The 27328-nt window shown below is 40.2% G+C and overlaps 2 protein-coding genes and 1 non-coding gene across 14 annotated transcripts in view; 2 read left to right on the plus strand and 1 right to left on the minus strand.

Moving 5' to 3' along the window:
- Nucleotides 1-859, plus strand: part of Znf638 (zinc finger protein 638) — a 57888-nt gene extending 57029 nt beyond the window's left edge. For all 4 annotated transcript variants that reach the window (XM_076833902.2, XM_076833905.2, XM_076833904.2 and 1 more), the window contains one exon: nucleotides 542-859. In XM_076833902.2, coding sequence (XP_076690017.2) covers nucleotides 542-607 — 66 coding nt within the window. In that variant the 3' untranslated portion in view covers nucleotides 608-859. The remainder of the gene's footprint in view (nucleotides 1-541) is intronic.
- Nucleotides 860-24863: 24004 nt separating this feature from the next.
- On the minus strand, nucleotides 24864-24996 carry LOC143380828 (small nucleolar RNA SNORA3/SNORA45 family). Its single transcript, XR_013088703.1, has one exon. It is a non-coding gene; the product is annotated as a small nucleolar RNA SNORA3/SNORA45 family (small nucleolar RNA).
- A 220-nt stretch (nucleotides 24997-25216) lies between these two features.
- The window catches only part of Dysf (dysferlin), a 205292-nt gene continuing 203180 nt past the window's right edge, over nucleotides 25217-27328 (plus strand). For 6 of the 9 annotated variants that reach the window (XM_076834060.2, XM_076834065.2, XM_076834063.2 and 3 more), the window contains exon 1: nucleotides 25218-25746. In XM_076834060.2, coding sequence (XP_076690175.2) covers nucleotides 25659-25746 — 88 coding nt within the window. In that variant the 5' untranslated portion in view covers nucleotides 25218-25658. Of the gene's footprint in view, nucleotides 25747-27328 lie in introns of all 9 variants that reach the window. The other 3 variants (XM_076834051.2, XM_076834056.2, XM_076834058.2) reach the window with 1 other exon arrangement.

Raw genomic sequence — 27328 nt, forward strand, 5'->3', positions numbered from 1 at the left:
TTTTTTTTATACATGAGGGCTCCTTGCCAGTTTTACACCTTTACAATGCTATTTCTTTGCCTCCTCTCAGTTTCACTTCTTTTTGGTTTCAACTCAAATATTAGCTCCTTAGAAAGAACTTTGCTTAAGTAAGACCTAGCTAAAGTAGGACATTCCAGCTTAACCCCTCCCCACAAAAGGTCAACCTAATCAGTTGCCTTCTTATAATTTTAGAGTGCTTACTACTTACCCAAAATTACTTCATTTATTTTTTTTCTTTGATCATTTGTCTTTCCTAATTAGAATATAAGCTCCATTTTATACAATGCTTATCTTACTTTGTTGTCCACTGAATCTTCAAGCACCAAGCATAAAGCTTGGTATATATAAAATATAAGACTGAATGAAAAGAAGGAATACTAATATAAAGCACTGTGTTTGTAATCTTTTTGTAGAGTTGGGCACTTTTAAGTTGTAAATGCAATGAAATACATTAGAAAGGTTTTCATACGCGGGAAAATAATATCTAATAAGTATTTCATATTGTAAATTGCTTTTACAGAAATTCATGGCCAAGCAAAGAAAGGAAAAGGAGCAGAATGAGGCTGAAGAAAGAAGCTCTAGGTGATTTGGAGAAAGGGAAAACGAATTCATTAGAAATTTGTTTAGGGTCCAGTTGATTTGTGTATTTTTGTTATCACTTAATTTGTAATTTTTGTTTCAGAAGCAAATATTCATGTTGTATAAATTTCTGATTGCCCTTGATATAGAGAGACTGATGGGGAAAGTATGATGTGTTTGATTTTTATATCAAATCATCAGGCATGGAGAAATGTCTTTTAGAGGTGTTAAAATAAATGTTCCTACTGTATATTTAAAATGTTGTGTTTGTGGTTAATTTATTAAAAACTTTCTTCTGATTGTAGATAAGGTGGTTCTACAACCCTTGGGATTTGGGATGTTTGGGAATTTTTCACATATTACTGGAAGTCATATCATGATAGTGTTTAACCTTGTTTCATCCATCCATGTATTACAGGTCAAAGATTTCTTTAAATGCTCAATTTTTCTAGATAAAATTAGATTATATCATGTTTGACCTAGGTAAGTTTTGAATAAAGTATTGCTTTGATTTAATTTTATCTATTCATTTATTGGTACTGGGAATTAAACTCGGGTGCTTAACCACGGAGCAACATCCCCAGCCCTATTTGTTTGTTTGTTTATTTATTTATTTGGAAACAGAGTCGCTAAGTTGCTGAGGCTTGTCTTGAACTTGCAGTCCTCCCTCAGCCTTTTGCGTCCCTGGGATTACAGGTATGTGCTACTATGCTCGATTTGCTGTAATTTTTAAATGTGTTCATCCCCCCGCACCCCCGCCCCCTGCTTCTGCTTCTGTTAAAAGTATTTCTGCCAAGAGCTTTTCAAAGTAGTACCTCTCAAGTCATTATTAGCTTGAACCTACAGAGGAGCAGCCTTTACTTTCTGTGAACTTTTACAGATGATTTTAAAACCCTTTAGATATTATCCAATATGTTTGTAAAAAGTTGGTACAGCAACAAAAATAATTAAGTGGATTGTAAGAAGGTGCTGGACATAGTCCTGTACTGTATATTTTTAGATTAGGCTATACTTCAAAATTCTTTTAGTATTTGATTCCTTAGAATGTACCAGATGATAATAGAGACTGAATGGAGAGAAACCATAGCAACAAAACAACTTTTTAGATCTCTTATTCCCATGACAGCACAGGAGTTACACCACAGCCAACAAGAAGTGGAATAAAGATCAAAAACACAGCACTTCTTGCCAGGTGCTATAGCACATGCCTGTTAATCCCAGTGATTCAGGAGGCTGATGCAGGAGGATCCCAAGTTCTAGGACAGTCTCAGCAACTTAGCAAGAAGACAATGCCTCAAATATGTTGTAGAGTGGTAGAGTGCATCTGGGTTCATTCCCCAGTACCACAAAAAAAAACAAATGAAAACAAAAATAACAGCAGTTTCAAACTCACTGTACATTCAGTTCAAATTTAGCCATAGCCTCAGCAACACTACAAAAGACTACATATCACAGATATGAAGTAGAATGAGTAGAGGGAAGTGCAAGAGTCTGTTGGGATTAGAACCCAAATAGGTGAATGAGGTAATAGGGGGAAGAAGAGATATTAAAATGCTGGAGAATAAGGTGCTAAAGGGAGATACTACTCCTGATATTTGGTTACTCAGGGGTGTCATTTGTGTAAGAAAGACATGACAAATATTTGATGTTTTTCCTTTATTTGCCTGATTTTACAGAATGAGTCATTTCACTGGTACCTATCAACAGTGATGAGTTCTTTTATAAAACATGAACCCATGAATTTTAACATACTTGATGTTTCAAACCTTTACAGTTTTAGCTTTGTTGATGCTCATATTATCCCATTTTTAATTTAACTCGTTGCTCCTGTCACTATGACACTACTAGCTGTTATTGTCTCCTTACCGTCTATACATCAAGGTGTTCTAGGAGCATCTGTACATTTCCTGCCCCAAACTTGAAGCCATCCATTTCCCTAAAGAATAGTGGATAATTGGGGTGTTTATTGCTTTTGGATTGGTCATTGCTTTTCAGTGGATAGAATTTAAAAATACACAGCTTTTTTTCCCCCACATTTTTTATTGGTGTACATGATGGGATTTGTTGTTTCATATTTGTACATGCATACAATATAACAATATTATTTGGCCAATGTCACTTCCTATCACTTTTCCCCTTTCTTTCTCTGCCTCCAACCTACTGGTCCCTTTCCTCTACTGATCTCCGTTTGATTTTCATGAGATCTGCCCCTACCTTTCTTTTCCTTTTTCTCCTGTAACTTCCACATATAAGAAAACATTCAACCCTTGACCTTTTGACTTTGACTTATGAAAATACACATTTAACATTTTTGTTTTTAAGATAAAATGCATCGCTATCATTATTGTTTCTTCCCATTCAAATTTAGGATTTCCAGGTTTTTAGGTCTTCTGTCTTAAATCTAGATCTTTGTGCTATGAGAATTCTAATTCTCAGGGACATTAGAGTAAAAAAACTAAACTGTCAACTTAAAATTGCTGCTTCATCTCAAACTTTGCACATCACAGTCAGGATAATAATACCAAGACCACAACCTAGAATGCTTAAAAGCTCCCCCTATCCCCCATTTACTCTTTTTTTTTCCTTAGGGAAGGTATACCTCATTAAGGATATACATTCAAATTATAGAGCTTTCACTTTTCACTTGAAATAGTTCTTTTAGTAGTTTTGCTACTGTCTGGATTCACATCAAGGTTTCTACTTTGATTTTTTAGTTTTAGAGGTTATAGTTTTAAATTTAGCATGTTCTAGAGTACTGTTATAAAATATAAGTTATACTGAAAGAAATTACCTTTCTGGCTATAGGTAACTTCCTGCTGTAGGTAACTTTCTTTGTTACTAATAATCATATAACCAGTGACATTATGAACAGGTTAAAGCTCACAGGACCTAAGGGATCTCTGAGTATATACAAATGTAGGAGGTAGGATGCTGTACTTTCAACTCATAGGTCACAAAACTGAAGGAATTATAAGTTCTGTAGGCTGAAAGGAAGTCTTACCTTTTGGTAAAAATTTTAGGGTTTATGTTTTGTTTCAAAAAGTGTTTTTTATAAGAATACTTTAAAAGATTTACAAAAAAAGATGGGGGAAGGATGGCAATATGCTACCAAGTCCATGGAGAGGAAGAGTAAGGTGTTGTGACTCCTTACCACTTCATTCTGCACTGACATCTATAATTCTTAAGCAAAACATACACATCTGAGCATATGTATGTAAGTCATGTCTGTCTTCTTCTAAAGTCTTTACATGAGTACATGAGCATAAAAAGAATCAGGCTAGCTGATGCTAAACACCCATTGACTGGTGTAGACGTGAGGAGTTCAACATATTGGGAAATATGAATGACAAAGTGGAGGTTAGAGAGTAGTCATGAAATGTTATATTAACTCAGTGTAGAGTAATTGTAATAAATTACATGTGTCCATCAAAAAGCCACACAATGCTGTCAATCAACAGTATCTAGTTGATATTTATAAGACATTTTACCTAATACCAAAATATATATTCTTTTTACGATCCCGTGGAATATACAAGATAAACTATATCTTGGGTCATAAACCAAACCTTAACAAATTAAAACCAAATTTAAGTCATAGAATATGTCCTCCAGGGCTGAGGTTGTAGCTCAGTGGTAGAGTGCTCACCTCGCATGTGGAAGGCACTGGGTTCAATCCTCAGCACTACATAAAAATAAATAAAGGTATTGTGTCCGTCTACAACTAAAAAGTTTAAAAAAAAAAAAAAAGAATATGTCTTCCAGCCATAATGGAATTAAACTGGAAATATTTATAGTATAATACGAAAATACTTGAAAATTAAACAGCACACTAACAAATGATCCATGGGTCATAGAAGAAATCTCAAAGGCGTTTTGTTTTTTGGTTTTTTTGTTTTGTTTTGTTTTAGTTTTTAGTTTTCGGTGGACACAACATCTTTTTTTTTTTTTTATGTGGTGCTGAGGATTGAACCCAGTGCCCCACGCATGCCAGGCGAGCGCGCTACCACTTGAGCCACATCCCCAGCCCCTCTGTTTTTAAAAAACAGAATTGAGGGCTGAGGTTGTGGCTTCATGGTAGAGCACTTGCCTAGCATGTGTGAGGCACTGGGTTCAATTCTCAGCACCGCATATGAATAAATGAATAAAATAAAGGTCCACCAACAATTACAAAAATATTAAAAAAAAACAGAATTGAGTGGAAATGAAAACAACAAACTGGAATGCAGCTGATGAAGTGCATAGAGGGAAATTTTATTGTACTAAGTGCTTAAATTTTTAAGGGAAAAAAATCTCAAATCATTCTTCGAAGTTCCAGCCTTAAGAAACTAAGCAGAACAAACTAAAAGCAAGCAAAAGGAATCAAATGATAAAAAGCAAAAATTAATGAAGCTGAAAATAGGAAAACGATGAAACAAAATAAAACAAAACAAAAAAAACTCTAGCAAGATTGACTTGAGGTACAAGTCACTGAACCTGGGAATGCAGTAGAAAATATCACTATAGTTCCTGTAACCACTGAAAGAATAATGAATGTATGCTGTATGCTCAAATTCAACAACTCTGGATGAAAGGGAAAAATTCCTTATACAAAGTCACAAAACTTGGGCAGGATGCTATACAGAATCTGCATAATCCTAATACCATTAAAGACTGCCTTTGTAATGACAATATTCTTGAAGAACACATATTTAAGCCTAACAGTTTCATTAGAGCCCTTTACTATCAACACAGAAAGAATTGATATCATACAGTCTCTTCCAGAAAATACAGTAATAATTCTCATTTTATGAGGGCTTTATTCAAATTCATAAAGCTGGTTCAATATCAGAAAATCAGAGTAATCCACAATATCAACAGGCTAAAGAAGAAAAAACTATGATCATAATGATTGATTCAAAAAGGGCATTTGATAAAATTCACCAGTTCTTGTTAAAAATCAGTACACTACCCAGCTGCTGACTCTAAATAAAATACAAAATAGGGCTGGGGATGTGGCTCAGTGGTTAAGTGCCCCTGAGTTCAATTCCAGGTACCCCTGCCCCCGCCCCAAAATCAGTACACTAGAAATAGAGGAGCCTTCTCAATCTCATAAAGAGGATAGCATTAGCTTTGCTTTACTTTAATAATAAAATATCTGAGGCAGCAAACTTATAAAGAAAAAGAATGACTTAGCTCAACAGTTTTGGAGGTTATGGGGGTAGTGCCTGCATTAATTCTGGTGAAGATGGTAAATGAAGGTACATCATGGCAAGACTCACATCTTGAATCAGAACAAAAAGAAGAGGATGAGCTGGGTCCAACAATCCCTTTCAAGGCAGGCCCTTAGTGGCAATCTGAGCACACCTACCATAATAAACACTTTGCAAACATTAAGTAGGAATTATTATTACTTGTATCAACAGCCATGTCTGAACAAGTAATAATAAATAGTTCTACTTATTGAGTGTTTGCTTAGTGTTTATTATGGTATATTTCTCAGGAAAGACCCTGTCATAAGAAATTGAAACTGCCATGAAATTGAAACACTACCATGAGTATTTCTCCTCAGAGAAAGCATATGAGGTAATCAGAGTACCACCAGGGTCTATGATTTTTTTTTAATGGTAAAAGGGGTTCTTTATTAATAATGAATGGGTTTCAGGAGGGCTTTGCCAGGGACCAGGAACAAAAAACAAAGATATGTTGTTTTTATATACAACAATTAGACACAGTTTGTATAGTTTAGAAAAGTCATGTTAGAAATTTCACCTTGCACAGACCTAAAGTTTTACTTTTTTAAAATTGATTAAAAAAAATACATGACAGCAGAATGCATTATAATTCTTATTACATATACATACCATAATTTTTCATATCTCTGTATTTAAAGTATGTTGACACCCAATTCATGTCTTCGTACACGTACTTTGGATAATGATGTCCATCACATTCCTCCATCCTTACTAATCCCCTGCCCCACTTTCCCTCCCACACCTCTTCCCTAACTAGAATTCATCTATTCCTCTCAGGCTCCCCCTCCCTACCCCACCATGAGTCAGCCTCCTTATATCAGAGAAAACATTCTGCATTTGTTTTTTTGGGATTGGCTAACTTCACTTAGCATTATCTTCTCTAACTCCATCCATTTACCTGCAAATGCCATGATTTTATTCTCTTTTATTGCTGAGTAAAATTCCTTTGTGTATATATGCCACATTTTTTCTTTTTTTATCCATTCATCCACTGAAAGGCATCAAGGTTGGCTCCACAGTTTAGCTTTGTGAATTGTGCTGCTATAAACATTGATGTGACTGTTGCTGTAGTATGCTGTCTTTAAGTTCTTTGAGTATAGTCCAAGGAGAGGAATAGCTGGGTCAAATGGTGATTCTATTCCCAGAATTCCAAGGAATCTCCATACTGCTTTCCATATTGGCTGCACCAATTTGCAGTCCCACCAGCAATGAGTGTGCCTTTTTCCCCACATCCTCCCCAACACTTATTGTTGTTTGTCTTCATAATAGCTGCCATTCTGACTGGAGTGAGATGATATCTTAGAGTAGTTTTGATTTGCATTTCTCTAATTGCTAAAGACGATGAGCATTTTTTCATATATTTGTTGATTAATTGTATATCCTATTTTGAGAAGTGTCTGTTCAGGTCCTTGGCCCATTTGTTGATTGAGTTATTTGGGGATTTTTGGTGCTTAGCTTTTTGAGTTTTTATATACCCTAGAGATTAATGCGCTATCTGATGTGTGAGGGGTAAAAATTTGCTCCCAGGATGTAGGCTCTCTGTTCACCTCACAAATTGTTTCTTTTGCTGAGAAGAAACTTTTTAGTTTAATTCCATCCCATTTATTGATTCTTGGTTTTAATTCTTGTGCTATAGGAGTCTTATTAAGAAAGTTGGGGCCTAATCCTACATGATGAAGATTGGGGCCTACTTTTTCTTCTATTAGACACAGAGTCTCTGGTTTAATTCCTAGGTCCTTGATCTGCTTTGAGTTAAGTTTTGTGCATGATGAGAGATATGGGTTTAATTTCATTTTGTTGCATATGGATTTCCAATTTTCCCAGCAGCATTTGTTGAAGATGCTATCTTTTCTCCCGTGCTTGTTTTTGGCACCTTTGTCTAATATATTTGTAATTTTGTGGGTTAGTCTCTGTGTCCTCTATTTTGTACCACTGGTCAACCAGTCTGTTTTGGTGCCAATACCATGCTGTTTTTTTTTTTTTTTTTTTTTTACTATTTTTCTGTAGTATAGTTTAAGGTCTGGTATAGCGATGCCACCTATAGGTCTTCTTTAATTTCTTTCTTTAGGGTTCTGTAGTTTTCATTGTATAGATCTTTCACCTCTTTCATTAAGTTGATTCCCAAGTATCTTATTTTTTTGAAGTTATCGTAAATGGGGTAGTTTCCTTCATTTCCTTCTCAGAGGATTTGTCACTGATAAACAGAAATGCCTTCAATTTATGGGTGTTGATTTATATCCTGCTACTTTGCTGAATTCAAGAAGTTTTCTGGTGGAGCTTTTTGGATCTTCTAGGTATAGAATCATATCGTCAGCAAATAGTGCTAATTTATGTTCTTCTTTTCCTATACATATCCCTTTAATTTCTTTTGTCTAATTGCTCTGGCCAGTGTTTCAAGAGCTATGTTGAAATAGAAGTGGTGAAAGAGGGCATCCCTGTCTTGTTCCAGTTTTTACAGGGAATGCCTTTAATTTTTCTCCATTTAGAATGATGTTGTCTTGAGGCTTAGCATAGATAGCCTTTACAATGTTGAGATATGTTCCTGTTATCCCTACTTTTTCTAGTGTTTTGAACATAAAGGGGTGTTGTATCTGGTCAAATGCTCTTTCTGCATCTATTGAGATGATCATATGATTCTTATCTTTAAGTCTATTGATGTGATGAATTAAATTTATTATTTCCATATGTTGAACCAACCTTGCATCCCTGGGAAGAGTCCCACTTGATCATTGTGCACAATCTATTTAATATGTTTTTGTATTCAATTTGCCAGAATTTTATTGAGAATTTTTACATCTAGGTTATTGATTGCGTTATTGAGTTCTATAGTTTCTTTATTCAGCTTTTGTGTAGAGGATCTGTCTAATGGCGAGAGCAGTGTGTTGAAGTCACCCATAATTATTGTGTTGTGATCTGTTTGACTCTTGAACTTGAGGAGAGTTTGTTTTATGAACGTTGCAACATCATTGTTTGGTGCATACAAATTGATAATTGTTATGTCTTGTTGGTGGATGGTTCCTTTTAACAGTATATAGTGTCCTTCTTTATCCCTTTTGATTAACTTAGGTTTGAAGTTGATTTTATTCGATATAAGTATGGCCACTCCTGCTTGCTTCCGAGGGCCATGTGAGTGGTATGATTTTTCCCAACCTTTCACCTTCAGCCTGTATATGTCTTTTCCTATCATATGAGTCTCCTGAAGGCAGCATATTGTTGGATTTGTTTTATTGAAATATGGTTTGTACTTCCAGTCATGTTTATTTATTTATTTATTTATTTTAGTTTGGCTAGTTTTTCCTCTTTGGTTATTTTTCTCCCCCTTTACTGAGATACCTCCCACTGTTAGTTTTGGGCACTATTTTTCAATTCCTCTTCTTGTAGTATTTTGCTCAAAATGCTTTGCAGTGCTGGTTTTCTGGCTGCAAATTCTTTTAGCTTTTGTTTATCGTGAAATATTTTAATTTCATTGTCAAATCTGAAGCTTAATTTTGCTGGATACAGTATTCTTGGTTGGAATCCATTATTTTTCAGCGTTTGAAATACGTTGTTCCACAAATGGTGCTGGGAAAATTGGAAATCCATATGCAACAAAATGAAACTGAATCCCTTTCTCTCGCCATGCACAAAAGTTAACTCAAAATGGATCAAGGAGCTTGATATCAAATCAGAGACCCTGCACCTGATAGAAGAAAAAGTTGGCTCCGATCTACATATTGTGGGGTCAGGCTCCAAATTCCTTAATAGGACGCCCATAGCCCAAGAGTTAATAACAAGAATAAACAAATGGGACTTACTTAAACTAAAAAGTTTTTTCTCAGCAAGAGAAACAATAAGAGAAGTAAATAGGGAGCCTACTTCCTGGGAACAAATCTTTACTCTTCACACTTCAGATAGAGCCCTAATTTCCAGAATATACAAAGAACTCAAAAAATTAAACAATAAGATAACAAATAACCCAATCAACAAATGGGCCAAGGACCTGAACAGACACTTCTCAGAAGAGGACATACAATCAATCAATAAGTACATGAAAAAATGCTCACCATGTCTAGCAGTCAGAGAAATGCAAATCAAAACCACCCTAAGATACCATCTCACTCCAGTAAGACTGGCAGCCATTAAGAAGTCAAACAACAATAAGTGCTGGTGAGGTTGTGGGGAAAAGGGTACACTTGTACATTGCTGGTGGGACTGCAAATTGGTGCGGCCAGTATGGAAAGCAGTATGGAGATTCCTGGGAAAGCTGGGAATGGAACCACCATTTGACCCAGCTATCGCCCTCCTCGGACTATTCCCTGAGGACCTTAAAAGAGCATACTATAGGGATACTGCCACATCAATGATCATAGCAGCACAATTCACAATAGCTAGACTGTGGAACCAACCTAGATGCCCTTCAATAGATGAATGGATAAAAAAAATGTGGCATCTATACACAATGGAGTATTATGCAGCACTAAAAAATGACAAAATCATGGAATTTGCAGGGAAATGGATGGCATTAGAGCAGATTATGCTAAGTGAAGCTAGCCAATCCTTAAAAAACAAATGCCAAATGTCTTCTTTGATTTAAGGAGAGCAACTAAGAACTGAACAGGGGGAAAGAGCATGAGGAAAACATTAACATTAAACTGAGACGAATGAAGGGAGGGAAAGGGAGAGGGAAGGGAAATTGCATGGAAACGGAAGGAAACCCACATCGTTATACGAAATCACATATATGAGGTTGTGAGGGGAAAGGGCGGGGGATGGAGAGAACGGAACAACAACAGATGAGGTAGAGAGGGAAGATGGGAGGGGAGAGGAGGGGGGATAGTAGGGGATAGGAAAGACAGCAGAATACAACAGTCACTAATATGGCATTATGTAAACATTGTGAATGTGTAACTGATGTGATTCTGCAATTTGTATTTGGGGTGAAAATGGAAAAGCATAACTCACTTGAATCAAATGTATGAAAGATGAAAAAAAAAAAAAAAAAGAAATACGTTGTTCCAGAATCTTCTCACTTTCAAAGTCTATGATGAAAAATCAGTCGTTAACCTAATTGGTTTACCCCTGAATGTAATCTGCCTCCTTTCTCTTGTAGCTTTTAATATTCTCTCCTTGTTCTGTATGTTGGATATCTTCATAATTATGTATCTTGGATTTGGTCTATTACGGTTTTGAATGTTTGGGGTCCTGTAGGCTTCCAGGATTTAGCAATCCATTCCATCTTTCATCTCTGGGAAGTTTTCTAGGATTATTTCATTTAATAGGTTGTCCATTCCTTTGGTTTGAACCTCTATACCTTCTTCTATCCCAATGACTCTCAAGTTTGGTTTTTTTATGACATCCCACATCTCTTGGATAGATTGCTCGTGAGATTTAAGCATCCTTTCTGTGTCTATATTCTTTTCAAGTTGATAAACTTTGTCTTCATTTTCTGATGTTCTGACTTCTACTTGATCTAGTCTATTTGTAATATTCTCGTTAGAGTTTTTAATTTCATTTATGGTTTCCTGCATTTCTAGGATTACTGTTTGTTTGTTTTTTTTAATCTCTATCTCCTGGTAAAGCTCGTTCTTTGCAGTTTGAATTTGTTTGTTTAATTTGTTTTCAAAATATACTTTCATTGCTTGGACTTGCTGTCTCATGTCCTCTCTAATATTCCATTCCATCTGAGTTAGGTATGCCTTGAGTTCTTTCCCTGTCCATGTTTCTGATGCTTCTAGGTCCTCCTGTAGATTTATGTTGTCCTGCATTGTTTGTAATCCTTTTTTTCCCTTGTTTTTTCATGTTGTTCACGTTACTTTCCAGCTCTGTTTGACTGCTGTGTAACTGCTTTCTCCTATAAATTTGTTTTGGTTTTGTATATCTTTGTTGTCTCTCCTTTGTGGTGGGATATTATGCCTAGAAATGTTGGGCTTTTGTACTTTAAAGCTGATTCATTCAATTCATAAAAGGCTTCCGGGTTCTGTATGCATATAATGATTTGTTGTTTGTTCTTAGGACTTTATGTTTAGGTTAGGTGCTATGATGGTATGAGGGTTAGTATGCCTTGGCTACGTTAGAAGATTGCTCTACTGAAGGGGGATACTAACAGGCGATTGGATCAGGATGTTGGTAGGAGTTAGGTATTTAGGAGCCCTATAGACAGCCTCGAAACATTCACCTATTTGCATTTAGACAATTACACGTAATGGAAGACGTAATGCTTGGGATGAAAGTTGGGGGGTAGGGGAAGGAAGGTGCTCTTAAAAAGAAAGAAGGAGAGAGAGAGAGATAGATTAGAGGAGAATGAAAAGAACAATAAAACTTGAAACGGGAAAGAAAGAGAAGGAAAAGAGGAGAAAGGAACAGAGAGAGAAGAAAAAAAAAATTGAAGTCTTAGAGATCCATTTTCTTCTCTTTCAGTAGACGGAGCTGTGCCCTCCGAGCCGAGCTTCTGCCCTCTATGTGCCGATAGCAATCCCTGTAAGGCAGCTCCTGGGAGTCTCTCAATCTTGTCAGTCCAGAGCCGTTTCACTTCTCTGGCCCCTCCCCCGCTTCCTCCTGTCAGCCCGCCAGCCAGGTCCTGTTCACCAGAAGCGGTTCCCCAAAGATCTAGTTACACTTGCAGCCCCACTGCGTGTCCCATTTAAGCCCCAGTGCTGTGGTAAACTGGCGGCTAAGACCTTGGGAGTCGCCGCTGGTGATATGGGGGTTTGGAGGTCAGGAATCCCCTCTGCTTCCCTACAGACACGCCCCCGGAGAGATCCCCAAGGTTTCCTGGCTGCTTATATCTGGATGGGGTGGGAGTCGCACACCTGCTAAAGTGGATTCTGCTGGGAAGGAATTCTGTCCGCCGAACTCCGATGACGTCACCTCTCTGCCATGGCGGGCCCCAGGCTCCTTGCCGGAGTGTCCGAAGGGAGGGGTGGGACTGGTCCGTCTCTGGTTGGCCTCAGCTCCCGGCTCGCTATTTCATGAAGGCTTGGCTGAAGACCTCTTCCTGCCAAGCTTCGTCTCAGAGGCTACCCACCCAGTCACAGTGGCTGCGGGCGGGCGCGCAGCGGCTTGCAGACAGCGGCTGGCGGGTCTGGATCTCTGCGTCTCTTGGCGGGGATTCACTCGTCTGGGGCAAACTGTCACTTCCAAAAATCTTAGTAATTCCCAGCTGGTCTCTCTTGAGTGGAATTTTGCTAGGAGATTCTCCGCAGGTAGAATTTAAGTGTATCTATGCATCTCTCTGACCCCATTTCTGAGGGGATACTGAAAGCGCTGTCTCTCCGCCCGCCGCCATGTTGGATCTCGTATTAGTTCTTCTTTAAAGGTCTTGTAGAACTCAGCTGTGTATCCATCCAGTCCTGGGCTTTTCTGGTTGGTAAGCTTCTGATGGTGCCTTCTATTTCCTCACTTGATATTGGTCTGTTTAAATTGTGTATATCTTCCTGATTCCATCTGGGCAAATTGTATGACTTAAGAAATTTGTCAATGCCTTCAATGTCTTCTATTTTATTGAAATACAAATTTTCAAAATAATTTCTAATTATCCTCTGTATTTCCGTAGTGTCTGTGGTGATATTACCTTTTTCATCACGTATGCTGATAATTTGAGTTTTCTCTCTCAAGGGTATGTCAAGTTTATTCATTTTTTCAAAGAACCAACTTTTTGTTTTGTCAGTTTTTTTCAGTTGTTTCTTTTGTTTCGATTTCATTTATTTCAGCTCTAATTTTAATTATTTCTTGCCTTCTACTGCTTTTATTGCTGATTTGTTCTTCTTTTTCTAGGGCTTTGAGATATAGTGTGAGGTCATTTATTTGTTGACTTTTTCTTCTTTTAATGAATGAATTCCACTGTGTTTTCATAGTGTCCCAGAGATTTTGATATGTTGTGTCTACGTTCTCATTTACCTGTAAGAATTCTTTAATCTCCTCCTTTTTTTTTAAGAGACAGTGAGAGAGGGAGAGAGAGAGAGAGAGAGAGAGAGAGAGAATCTTAATATTTATTTATTTTTTAGTTATCGGCAGACACAACATCTTTGTTGGTATGTGGTGCTGAGGATCGAACCCGGGCTGCATGCATGCTAGGTGAGCGCGCTACCACTTGAGCCACATCCCCAGCCCTTAATCTCCTCCTTGATGTCTTCTGCAACCCATTGTTCATTTAGTAGCATATTGTTTAGTCTCCAGGTGATGGAGACATTTTTTATTTTTTGTTTTGTTATTGATTTCCAATTTTATTCCATTATGATCTGGTAAAATATGTAGTAGTATCTCTACTTTTTTGTATTTGCTAAGAATTGCTTTGTGGCATACTATGTGGTCTGTTTTAGAGAAGGATCCATGTGCTTCTGAGAAGAAAGTGTATCCACTTGATGCAGGTTGAAATATTCTATATATGTCAGTTAAGTCTAAGTTATTGATTGTATTATTGAGTTCTATAGTTTCTTTATTCAACTTTTGTTTGGAAGATCTATCCAGTGGTGAGAGAGATGTGTTAAAGTCACCCAAGATTATTGTGTTGTGGTTGATTTGACTCTTGACTTGAGAAGAATTTGTTTGATGAACATAGCTGCATCATTGTTTGGGGCATATATATTTATGTTTTGTTGGTGTATGGTTCCATTGTGCAGTATGCAATGTCCATCTTTATCCCTTTTAATTAACTTTGGCTTGAAGTCTACTTTATTTCATATGAGGATGGAAACCCCTTCCACAGTCCATGTGAGTGGTTTGTTTTTTCCCAACCTTTCACCTTTGGTCTGTGTATGTCTTTCCTATCAGATGAGTTTCCTGTAGGCAGCCTATTGTTGGGTCTTTTTTTTTTTTAAATCCAATCTGCTAGCCTATGTTTTTTTGATTGGTGAGTTTAAGCCATTAACATTCAGGGTTATTATTAAGACATGGTTTGTACTTCCAGCCATATTTGTTTATTTTTGTTATTTAACTTTGATTTTTCTTATTCCTCTTTGATTAGCTTTTCCTTTAGGGTGCTGCCTCCCTCTACTGATTTTCATTGTTTTTTGTTTCCTCTTCATGGAATATTTTGCCAAGGATGTTTGTAGTGCCGGTTTTCTAGCTATAAATTCTTTTAACTTTTGTTTATCATGGAAGGTTTTTATTTCATCTTCAAATCTAAAGCTTAATTTTGCTGGATACAAGATTCTTGGTAGGCACCCATTTTCTTTCAGAGCTTGATATATGTTGTTCCAGGATCTTCTAGCTTTCAGGGTTTGTATTGAAAAATCTGCCATTATTCTAATTGGTTTTCCCCTATGTGTAATCTGATTCCTTTCTTTTGTGACTTTTAAAATTCTCTCCTTATTCTGTTTGTTGGGCATTTTTATTATAATGTGCCTTGGTGTGGAGCTGTTGTGATTTTGTACATTTAGCATCTTGTAGGCTTCTTAAATTTGGATTCCCAATTCATTCTTAATGTTTGGAAACTTTTCTGATATTATTTCATTGAATAGATTGTTCTTTCCTTTGGTTTGGACCACTATCCCTTTCTCTATCCGAATGACTCTTAAATTTGGTCTTTTTATGCTATCCCATATTTCTTGAATGTTCTGCTCATGGTTTCTTACCATTATCACTGTGTGGTCTATGTTCTTTTCCAGATAATATATTTTTAATTTGGTTTATTATTTCTTTCATTTTAAGGATTTCTGTTTAGCTTTTTTTTTTGTTTTTTGTTTTTTGTTTTTTTAGAACCTCTATCTCCCTGTTGAGGTGATCTTTGGCTTCTTGGATTTGTTTATGTAGCTCATTGTCAAAATGGTCTTTCACTGCTTGTATTTGCTCTCTTATATCTTCATTGAGTTCACAGAACATTCTAACTATGTATATCCTGAAATCTTACTCTGTCATTTTTTCTGCTGTAGCTGCCAATGATTCTAATGATGTGTTGTCTTGATTGGTTGGTGGTACTTTCTTCCTTTGTCTTTTCATGTTGCTTGTGTGTCTTCCTTTCCAGCTCTGTGGGTCTGGTGTGTTATTGTTTTTACCCTATAGGTTTGTAGTGCTCTTGTAGGGTTCCAAGATCCCTCTTTGTTGGGAAGGACAATGTTAGCAGATCCCAATATCAACAATACATCACCTATGAACAATTTGTTGTTATTAAGACATTTACAGTTTAGTCTCAATGTCCAGAAATGTTGGATTCAATTATTATCTAAAATATAGTCAATAGTTTCGTAAAAAGGTTACAGTTTCTGGCGATGGACAATGAACTGGCATCGGGCATTGGGCGATATGCTGAGGGGGAAAGATATGAGAGTATAGAGTTAATATATCTTAGGAAATATGAAAGAGAAATCTAATGAAGAGGGTTAGTAGCAGGGGAATAGACAGGAAGTAATTTACGGTAGACAAGTACATGGGAAGACAGTAGAGTACATAAAACAAACACATATTTAGAAAAATATAGGATGTAAAAATAGTAAAATTTGGAGGGGAAAAGAAAAGTGAAAGAAGAAAAAAAGAGAAAGAACAAAAAGGGCATATGCAACTCCTTTATATTATATTGTTCAGATGACTCAGTCCTCAAAACCGTATTTCATGCAAAGTTCTTGGTTTCACATATTTGGGGATGTGAGGGCCAGAGGATAGAAGCGTAGAAGAGAAAGAAAAAAAAAAAATACTTGAAAGAATAAACCAGGGTTGTTGCTAGTTTTAGAGATCCGTTTCTTTCCTGCTTCTCTTCTCATCCAACAGGTAGGTGGTCTGTTTTAAGTTGGTGTCTCTGCCCTCAGGATGGTGTGGGTAACCAGGGTGAGATGACTAGACCTGGTGTAGGGCGTCTGGGAGCGGGGAGTGCCACTCCCAGTCCCAGCAGTGAAATTATAACTCACGGGTCTCTTTCTGGGACCGCTCATCTGTCTTGAGCACCTGGTATCGTCTCCCTCTCTTGTCTGGAGATTTCCCAGATCTTGGTCTCTCTGTTAGGCTCCAAACTTTAGTCTCATCCCCTCTCTCAATTAGTCGTTCCCAACTATAGTACCTCTCACCCCCAGGCTGACACTAGGTGGGCAGTGCCCTGGTTGCACTGCACACCTGTGCAACTGAGAGCTGTTTTTGTGTTGGGTGGTCACTATGCCGAGTTATCGCTGCTGGAGGGGAATTGGATACCTGGTATCTGGCCAGATGGAGATCCGATCTGAGATCTGCCACCACCTAATATGGTGAGAAAGGTCATCCAAGATGGAGTCCATCTGCTTCCAGGGCTGGGTTGTCTGGTGAGGTGGGGAGAGCTGGGCATTTTGCTGTCGATAGGTAGTAGCCGAGTGTCCTGCATGTGAGCAGAATGCATTCTGGAGTTCTGCAGAGGTGCTGATAGGTGAACCTGCTTAGCAGCTTGAGAGCCCTGTGTGAGCTAGAACTTTGGGTTTGGGAGCCAGGGTTCTGGAGTCCTGCTCGAACACCGAGGCTCTGAGTCCTGCATGAGGATCACATGACTGGTGATTTCTGCGGAAATCAGCTGTAGAAGGGTCCTCTTATACTCTCTGAGATGCTGTATTTTCACTAAGTGAGACCTGGGTCACAGAGCGACACAGGATACTGCCTCTCTCTGGCCCGCCATCTTGGAATCTCCAGGTCTCTGATTCTTAACAAGCTTGTGCACAAGGATCTGTATGGACTTCTTAGAAGACAGGGAACATAGAAATCATGTAGTGTTTTCACATTGTGTCTTGGTCAGAATTCTGTTTCCTGGGGGTTTCTCACTTCTTATATTAGAAAATGGTATCAAACATGTCCCTTAATTTCACGGTTTGAAGAACTAACCTCTCCAGGACCCACTTTTGCCCTGAAATAGTAAGCAGTATAAAATTGTTGGAACACCCATCCTTCTCAGCACTGATCTGGTTGTGTTGTCAAAGGCTTGGTATATTAGTTAAAGCCAATGGTCACAACCTGGGCACCTTGAAATAAGTTTATTCTTTGAAAATTTCTGAGGCAAAAAAATCCAAGATCAATGGGCTGGGGATGTGGTTCAGTGGTTAAGCACCCCTGGGTTTAATACCTGGTACAAAAAAAAAAAAAGAAGAATCCAAGATCAAAGTGTTTGTAGAAGCACACTCCTGAGGCTTTGGAGGATTATTGGTTTCTTGCCTCCTCCAGCTGCTAGTGGCTACATTCCTTGACTTGTGGCTGCATCACTCCAAACTCTGCCTTTATCCTCACATGCTTTTCTTTGTGTATAGGTGTCTAATAATTCTGTCTCGCTCTTCTATGGATATATGTGGTTTTGTGTTTATGGTCTACTGGGATGATTCAGGATAAACCCCTTTCAAGATCCTTAATCACATAATGTTCACAAGTCTTGGGGATTAGGAATGGAATATGTCTTTGCTGAAAGGTTTGTTTTCCCCTCTGCCTGCTATACTTGGCTATGGGAAGTAGGTACCCTCTGTTGTCAGCCCCCAGTGAGCAAACAAGCAAAGCACATCCCATGGCCCTGGATAATCCAGACTGTTGAATCTCACCTTCAGAAGAGGGCAGGAACAGAGGGGACATGTCTGCATTTGACAAGGAAGTAGAAAATAAAATCTTTTTACCAGCTTCCATCTTGGTGTGCTATAATTTCTTATCCAGCTATGATTTTTTTTTTATTGTTTCTAGATGTACATGACAGTAGAGTATATTTTGACATTATACATACAGAGTGTGTATTCTAGTTGGGATTCCATTCTTGCGATTGTACATGATGTGGAGTTTCACTGGTGGAATTCTATATAAACATGAATGTCCGATTTATTCTACTGTCTTTCCTATTCCTGTCTCCCCTCCCTTCCCTTCATTCCCCATTGTCTAACCCAATGACCTTTTTTCTTCCCTCCCCTCTTCCCTTATTGTGTGTCAGCATCCGCATATCAGAGAGATCATTTAGCCTTTGATTTGGGGGGATTGGCTTATTTCACTTAGCATGATAGGATCAAGTTCCATGCATTTACTGGAAAATGCCATAATTTCATTCTTCTTTATGGCTAATATTCCATTGGGTATATATACACATTTTCTTTATCCATTCATTTATTGAAGGCACCTTAGCTATTGTGAGTTGAGTTGCTATAAACATTGATGTGGCTGTGTCACTGTAATATGCTTATTTTAAGTCTTTTGGGTATATAGCAAGGAGTGTGATAACTGGTTCAAATGGTGGTTCCATTCCAGGTTTTTTGAGGAATCTCCATACTGCTTTCCAGAGTGGTTGCACCAATTTGCAGTCCCACCAACCTGCTGCAATTTAAAAGAATAAAACTACCATCTCAGCCAGAGAAGAGAGATACTCTCCCCAATTTTGGATAACCTTAAAACAGTGCTTTATGAATGTTTTATTCTCACCACAAACTCTCATTATATAATGTCTTAAAAATAAAAAAGAAGTTCATGTGGAAACAGGGTTCTAACATGTTTACTATTTATTCTCCATTCCTTTCCCCTAGTACACTTTGACCTACCAGATTTCTCTGTCCCAGAGCACAGAGTATATGGTCCTAAAAGACTTGAGCTCACAGAAACAAAAATGGATTGACCTTGATGATTCAAATAATTTTTCCTTAAGTTGCTCTCGTTGGGAACTTTCCCAGAGGAGAAACCAGATGAAATCCTGAGTTAACAATCAAAGTAACTCAGCTGATAAATATGGGTAAATTTAGGGATATCTGTGTAAATATGTAACCTTGGGATAAGTCAGGGATCATTTATTACAACAATAAAAGTAGAAGCCATAAGGGAAAGAACTGAAAATTTTAACCACATAAAGATTTTTAGCTTTTGTTATGTCCTAGCTGGTCTGTCTCTAGAGTAGATTTCTTTGGGTGGGTGGGGGGGCGTGCTGAGCTAAAACAACTGCCTGTTGTTTAGTTAGAAATCTGACTTTGACAGGTATTGGGGCTCAGAAAATTACACCCCAAAAGGAAGGCTTCAGATGCAAAATTTCTCTCTTGCCTTCTCCTGCTGTCCTATCTCACCTCTCACTCTCCACCAAGCCAAGCTGTAGAATCCCTCTCCCCCAGGATAAGTCAGAAACCAGAACCCTTCCCCCGCCCCCCCAAAGCTACCCATGAAACCTAAAAATATGACTTTAAATTTTCCCTGTTTTTCTTCTTGGAGCTGACCATAAGTAAATTCTCTAGCCTCCCTTGTCTAATAGTAGATCATAAGAACTTCATTTCAGAAAGGACCCTGCCCTATAGCCAGCAGGAAGGAATGTCAGACAGGCCTTGCTGGCTGTCCTTGCAGTCCATTAGCATTTGATCATGCTCTTTGGGTCTCATCACCTTTCTGCATGGTTGTCTTGCATGGTTGTCTGCATGGTTGCTTTGTCAAACCTAAGCATAAAAATGGATAGTTCATCCTGGGGCTTGGGGCTCGGGCTCTTGTGTCACAAAACTACCATCCAGCCAGACCACTTGGTGATACACACGTATAATCTCAGCTATTCAGGAGGCTGAGGGAAGACCATCGACAGTTGGAAGCCAGCCTAGGTAACTTAGATACTGCTTCAAAATTTTTTAAAAAGGAAAGAAAAGAAAGAGGGATGTAGCATATCTAGCATGCACAAGGCCCTGGGTTCAATCCCCAGTTCTAGCAGGTGTGGGGGTAGGGGGAGACACAAATGAACTTCTTAGGTTTTTCTCTCACTAACCTGCCCTTTTTTCTTTCTTTCTTTCTTTCTTTCTTTCTTTTTTTTTTTTTTTTTTGGTATAGGAGTGTTGACCACCCTTTACGATGGGCAGGAGTGGGATTACTCCCTTTTCTGCTCCTATGTCCTATAAGGTCACCAAGTGTAATTGTTCAGTGCACTATCTATCTGTGCAGCTATATGACAACCCTGAGAGTTTTTCCTTTCATGCTGCCCCAAGACAGACCTCACCTCATATAAATCCCCCTAGCAACACAGACATACACACCCGCCCCCCAAGACTTCGCCTCATCCTCTGGAGAGTTTTTTGGTATTCATCAAAACTTTACTCCTAATATTCTTTACTCCCTCTCTTCTCTCCTGGTCTGGATACTTATCATAATTCCAAAGGAGAGGAGAAGGTAGGCAGAAAAACAGAACGTTAGTATGCTTAATGTCATGACTATCATAGCCAAAGTTCTTTGCAGCAAAAAACCAGACTGTGCTTTGAATTACTCCAAGCCAAATGTGCAGGGACTCACCACATAGACATTGTCAGTTGGGGTTCCTGGCTGCTAGCTACAGCAACCCCAACCTGAGCATCAGAAGCAAGAAAAGATTTCAAGGGAGCTTTGGAGTCTTTAGCTTGGGAAATGGATGGGACTTGAGCAGCAGAAGCCACAGCTGTGATTCTTTGATCTTCAGCAGTAAAAGGTTGGTTATTTGCTGCCATTGCAACTACAACATCTGACTTCCTAAAGCTCCACAAGGACTTAGTCCTAGGACAGAACATCCCACTGGCTTAGCCTGGGTAAATGTGCACAGTGACAGGCTCTGCAGCTTCCAGCCATGAGGCAGACACTTATCTCCCAACACCATTCACAAGGGGGTGGGAAGAGGGCATTTAGGGAAGGTGACCTTGAAATGGCAATCACCACAAAGACCATCTTAGCACTCATAGGGAGACACATGAATAGTGGGACTCAGGAACAACAACCAGAGGGTCTCTGCCTCTTGTTTTCCCACCTCATTCCCTAGTCTTGATCTCTCTTTCTTTACAGAGAGATCTCTACTTCTCCGTGCACCTGGCCACTTCTGAGCCTCCCTTTCTATTTGTGTGAGCTCTAGTCACACACAGGCTAGTTAGTGTCCCTTGGTCCCAAATTCCAAACTCTTGGGAGAGATAATCTGATTGGTTAAGCTTGAGTAGTCTCAGAGAAAGTGGTCCTTTTACATAAACATGATAAACATGTACTAAAATTTGAGGAATAAAATTTGGCTACATACTTGCTTGCTGAACTTTTATTTCTGCACAGATTAAGCTAAGCAGAAAAAGTTGGAACACAGGCTGCTGTATGAATAAAGTACAAAAGTTTAACCCATGAGGAAATTTATTTCTTTTCAAATCACTTTAATTACACCTAGGTAGGGACTTCTTAGATCCAATTTTAGCTCTGCCATAGATCAGGTTCATGTTGCTTCATACATCTGGATAGAGCCAAACTGTACTTCTTTAAAAATAGACCATAATTTGGGCTTTCCCTACATCAACAGGGCCTCTTGCCCTTCTTCCCAGTGCAATTAAATTGAACTCCCTACATGGTACCCTTCTCTAAAACCTCAGTATAGTAACTGCCGGCCACACACAAGACACCTATAAATGTTGATGAGTGAATGTATGTTATCAATCCACCTGTCACTTTAATCCATGACAAATTTGTTTTATCCCATCACCCAGAACCACCAAGTTCTGTAGTAAGAGATTTAATTACCTGATCTGAAGATTTTCCTGCCAGCTTGGCCTTACTTTACTCATCTTCACTTTCATTGTCTTGTTTCATGTCCCACTCATATCTCAACTTGAATCTCTGCTGTCACCTCTAGCTCTTCATCAGAGATGTCTTCATGTGTGTGTGTGTGTGTGTGTGTGTGTGTGTGTGTGTGTGTAAAAATCAGCATATGTTACTTTTACAAAAAGATGAGGTAAAATTGCAACAACCATGCCCCCCTTTTGGGGAGTGTCGAACCCAGGGGCACTTTACCATTGAGCTTCCTCCACTTACACTTCCTTTTCCACAAGGCAACCAACCAGAGGGAGTTTTGTGAGATAGATGAGATCCTGCCACTTCTCTGGATTAAGCAGGCTGTAAGCAGCTCCCCACAGATCCTGCAGTTTTCCAATATAACCCTGCATCCCAACACACCTTAATTTATACTCCAAACACTGTGTTCTCTTCTCCCCAGCTCCTTCCAGGATCTTGACACTGACCACTCCCTAATTTCTCTCAGAACACTCTCTTCCTCTGCTCCCACCATTCAGTCTTACCCAGAGAACTAAATGGCCATTGGATCCAGGGACTACATTAGGGTTCCCTGCCACCTGTTCTCATGCTCCCCAATTTTCTGAATGTAACTGCACTAACAGATGTGTACTGGGATGTCATTGGCTTGATCATTCAATAAATGTCAAGTTTCTCCCACCAAAGTGGAAGCTCCTTGAGGCTGGGAACCTCACAAATTTGCTAGAGTTGTCAAAATGAAATGCCACAGATTGGGTGTCTTGAGTAATAGAAATTTATTTCTCACTGTTCTGGAAACTGGAAGTCCAAGATCAAGTTGTCAGTGGATAGGAGTGGTTTCTTCTTTTTCTTTTTCTCCTTCTCCTTCTCTGATTAAATCCAGGGTCACTTTACCACTGAGTCACATCCATAGCTCTTTTTATATTTTATTTTATTTTGATATAGAGTCTCCCTAAGTTACTTAGGGCCTCACTAAGTTGCTGAGGCTGGACTTGAACCTACAATTCTCCTGCTTCAGCCTCCCAAGCCACTGGGATTACAAGGCAGGTGCCCTCACACCTGGCTAGTTGACATTTCTTCTAAGGCCGACCCTTGCTCTCTTTGACTTGCAGATGGATACCTTCTCACTGGGTCCTCATATGGCCTTTTTGTGTGTGCACATATTCCTGCTTTATCTTTGTTCAGATTTCCATTTTTTTTATAAGGACACTAGTCAGACTGTATTAGGGCCCACTCTAACAAACTCAATTAACCTTAATCACCCTATCTTCCATTTATTTATCTACTTATTTATTTAGTAGACCTATCTTCCAAATATAGTCACATTCCAAGGTACCAGAAGTTGTTTTCAACATGTCTTTTGGAGGGACACAATTCAGCCCATAACAGGGACATGTCACTTCTGTTCATCATGGTTTCCACATCACTCAGAATGGTGCCTGGCTTGTCCTTTCTACATACTTATTAAATGAATGATTGAATTTCAGCACCCTGCTCTTTCCTTGCCACAACTATTATGTATTATACTAGAGACAAAGCACAGACAGATTGCTGCAGGAGGATCTAAGTGACCACAGGAAGTGTGTGCTATCCTGATCTCAAATGTATGGGCCTTTAGGGGAGTGTCGCTTCCCCTGGGACCTCCAAATGGGTCTCAACCACTCAGTAGCTGACTTTTTTCTGCCTTGGGTGTGTCTGCTGCCCCCATGAGCTACTTGAGGAAGTTTAGTTGGCAGCTGCACACCCATCCAACAGGCCCTCTTTAGAAGGTGAGTCAGGCTGCTGGGAGAGTGGCTCTGCATAGCTCCCGGAAAGCAGTTTAGCAACAAGTTCTAGCACCTAAAAAAAAGTCATGTCTTGTAACTTTATAATTCTGAGACTAGGAATCCAATCTGAGGATCTAGCAAAGGATGGCACAAGATGGGTTTCTAGCCTAGTTTTAATTACTTTAAGAAAATATTTCTCACTGTTATAATAGTGAGGATCTTGGAAGAGTTTAATGAGTACAAATGGGAAAGCTTTATGAATCTAGCATATTATGTGACAGCAATTGAAAAGATTGTTTAAGAAGAATATTTAATGATCCAAGAAAAATGTTACACACAAAAGTTGAAGGCAGGGCTGGAAATGTGTGTTTGCTAGCATACAAGAGACCATGTTTGACCCCCTGCACAACATTAATAAAAAAAAAAGTAAAACACAGATTGCATTTGTGTTCTGAACCCATATATTTAATAAATAATTTATATGCATGTATCCATTCAGAGGGGAAAACCTGGACTGGTTAGTATTCAAATATTAATATATTAACACATACATTTTAGAACCAGAGATTTTTTGTGTTACTTTTACAACTAAGAATGAAAGCCACGTTTTTTTGTTTGCTTTTTGAGCTACATCCCCAACCCTTTTTCATCTTTGTTATTTTGAGGCAGTCTAACTAAATTGCTTAGGCTGGCCTTGAACTTGCGATCCTCCTGCCTCAGCCTCCCGAGTCCGTGGGATCACAGGTCTGTTCCATCACGCAGAATGAAGAAAAAAAAAATTTAGAAGAGAAAAAGATTTATAACACATCATGCCATGTACCAATTTCTTGGGGTACAAGGAAAGAAGCCAACATTAACTTTTAAGGTCCTAGGTACACTACTTTTCTGATCTGGGCACTAATGTGGACATTAACTGTCCCCTCCAGTGAATCAAAACCAGCAAATTCTCTCCGAGAACTATATAGCACACCATGACAAGTTCTGTGTCGGGATGTGACTCCAGTCTCAGCATTAAGCAAAATTTTAAGGCAGCCGTTCTGTCTGCCAATGAAATTCTAAGCTAAGGGAAAAGTGCCGGCCCTGCGCCTGCTCCCCAGCCCTACCTAGGGATCCCCTGTGGGTCCTACTCAGGGAGGTCGTGTGGCTTCTGGAGAGTTATGGAGACAGGCTTGGAGCAGCGCTCCGCTGGTGGTATAAGGTCAGGAGAAGGGCCGAGCACAAGCGAGAGGGATCTAGGCTACGCCGGGCCCTGAGTCCTGGTCCAGTCCCAGGCCATCGCGGCCGCCGCCCTGTCCGCGGTTCACCAGTCAGGTGTAAAGTGCCGTGTCATTGGGAATGCTGGTGGCCGGAGCATTGAATTACAGCTCGGTGGAGCCGACGTAGGGCTGCGGGGGTGGACAATGAATTGAAGCCCCTGCTCTCGCAACGCCCGCAGACTGGCGTTGAGCGCAGCCGGGGGCGGGGACGAGCCTAGCCCACTGGAGAGGCTTGGGTTGGCCTGTTCCCCTTTAAGAGCAGCTGCTCTGATCCAGGAGCCAGAGATCCGGAGGCAGCCTCGCTCCGCCGGCCCTCTCCAGGGAGGGCACCCGCGAGCAGCGCCTCGGTCCGGCCCGACCGGTCCTTCCCAGCCCTCTTCGCTCCCGGGGCGCACGGGACATTAGGCGCGCCAGGCATGCTGAGGGTCTTCATCCTCTACGCCGAGAACGTCCGCACCCCGGACACGGACATCAGCGATGCCTACTGCTCCGCGGTGTTTGCAGGTAGGAGGGGCCGAGTCCCGCCAGGGCTTAGGGTGGGGTCGGGGGAGGAGACGCCACGGCTCTGTACCCTGGAGAGCGCCTGGAGGTGGGGGACCCTGTTCCAGCCGCCAGAGTGCCATGGAGTGTGGCAAAAGCATGCCATCCTCGAGGAGGGGCGACTCAGAGGGAAACTGAGGCTGGGGGGGAGGGAAAGAGAAAAGGAGAGAGAGATGAGGAGAGAGAGAGAGAGAGAGAGAGAGAGAGAGAGAGAGAGAAAGAGAAGAAGGAGAGAGAAAAGAAGAAGAAGAGGAGGAGGAAGAGAGAAGGAGAGGGAGAGAGAGAGAAGGACAGAAAGAGAGAGAAGAAGGAGAGAGAGAGAAAAGAAGAGAAGAAGAAGAGGAGGAGGAGGAAGAGAGAAGGGGGGAGGGAGGGAGGGAGGGAGGGAGAGAGAGAGAGAGAGAGAGAGAGAGAGAGAGAGAGAGAGAGAGCTGAGCAGCGCTTTCTGGGGCCTGGCCCTGAGGCAGCATCTCTCCTCTCACTCTTCTGGACTCTTGAAATGTGTCTTTCCGCACTGTGGGTAGCAAAGCGCGGTGTCGCAGGGCTCCCTGGGATCCTCTCCCGGAAGGCCTGCTCTCAGACCTATTTATAACCCAGCTCTTCCAGCCCCAGGCCTGGCTTCTCTCCTCAGCCCTTGCTCACTACCAGAGTCTGAGCTGAGCTGATTTGTGGCCGCTGGGGGCAGAGGCACGCCCACCTCTCCAGGAATCCTATTCTTGCTTTGGGCACAGGATGGAAGAAATAGAGCAACTGGGTACAGCTGTCGCCAGCACCAACCTTTAGGGGCTTTCTGTCTATCCCCAACCCTCCCCAGCAGACAGGTACATTGTCTGGGTGTTGTCTGGTGTCCATTATCAGATTGGGGCCACCTTGAGCAATGCAGCTGCTCCTCTACAAGATTGGGACCTCCCATAAGAAGGTCTTCATAGGGTTGTATCTGGAGTTTTTTCCTCCAGTAAGTGAGGGCTCTGTCCTGTCTGCTTCCCCAGGACCCCCTCAGGGACAAGCCAGGGCTGGAATCTACACAGCTGGGCCTTTGGGATTGGTGTCATAGTGAAGGACCAGGGGGGCTAGAGTTTAAACCAGTCTCCTGACCCACTCTGTGGGTTCCCTTCTCAGCCTCCATCACCTGCCACTCCCCCTTCTCCCCAGAGGTCTGACTTGCAATCTACCTGCATCCCAGGCCCTAGAAATAGCATCAGGGGCTGGGGGCGTGCCTCTGTGGTAGAGTGCCTGCCTAGCATGTGTGAAGCACTGGGCTCCATCCTTAGCACCACATATAAATGAAAATAAATAGAACAAAGGTATATGTCCATCTACAACTAAAATATAATAATAATAATATTAATATTAATATTAATAATAATAATAAGTTATAGCATCAGCTGATCCCTGGGCTTTCAGCACAGACATTTCCTTTCCATTTCACCCGCTCAGAGGTACACTTGTTCCTAGATGTCAGTGTACACATATTTGGTGCACAGCTTGGAGCTCATGGGACATCCCACATAATCCAAGGAGTAGAGGCCCCAAGAATGCAGACTTG

The sequence above is a fragment of the Callospermophilus lateralis genome, chromosome 14 (assembly GCF_048772815.1).
Source record: "Callospermophilus lateralis isolate mCalLat2 chromosome 14, mCalLat2.hap1, whole genome shotgun sequence".
In the NCBI taxonomy this organism is placed as follows: Eukaryota; Metazoa; Chordata; class Mammalia; order Rodentia; family Sciuridae; genus Callospermophilus; species Callospermophilus lateralis.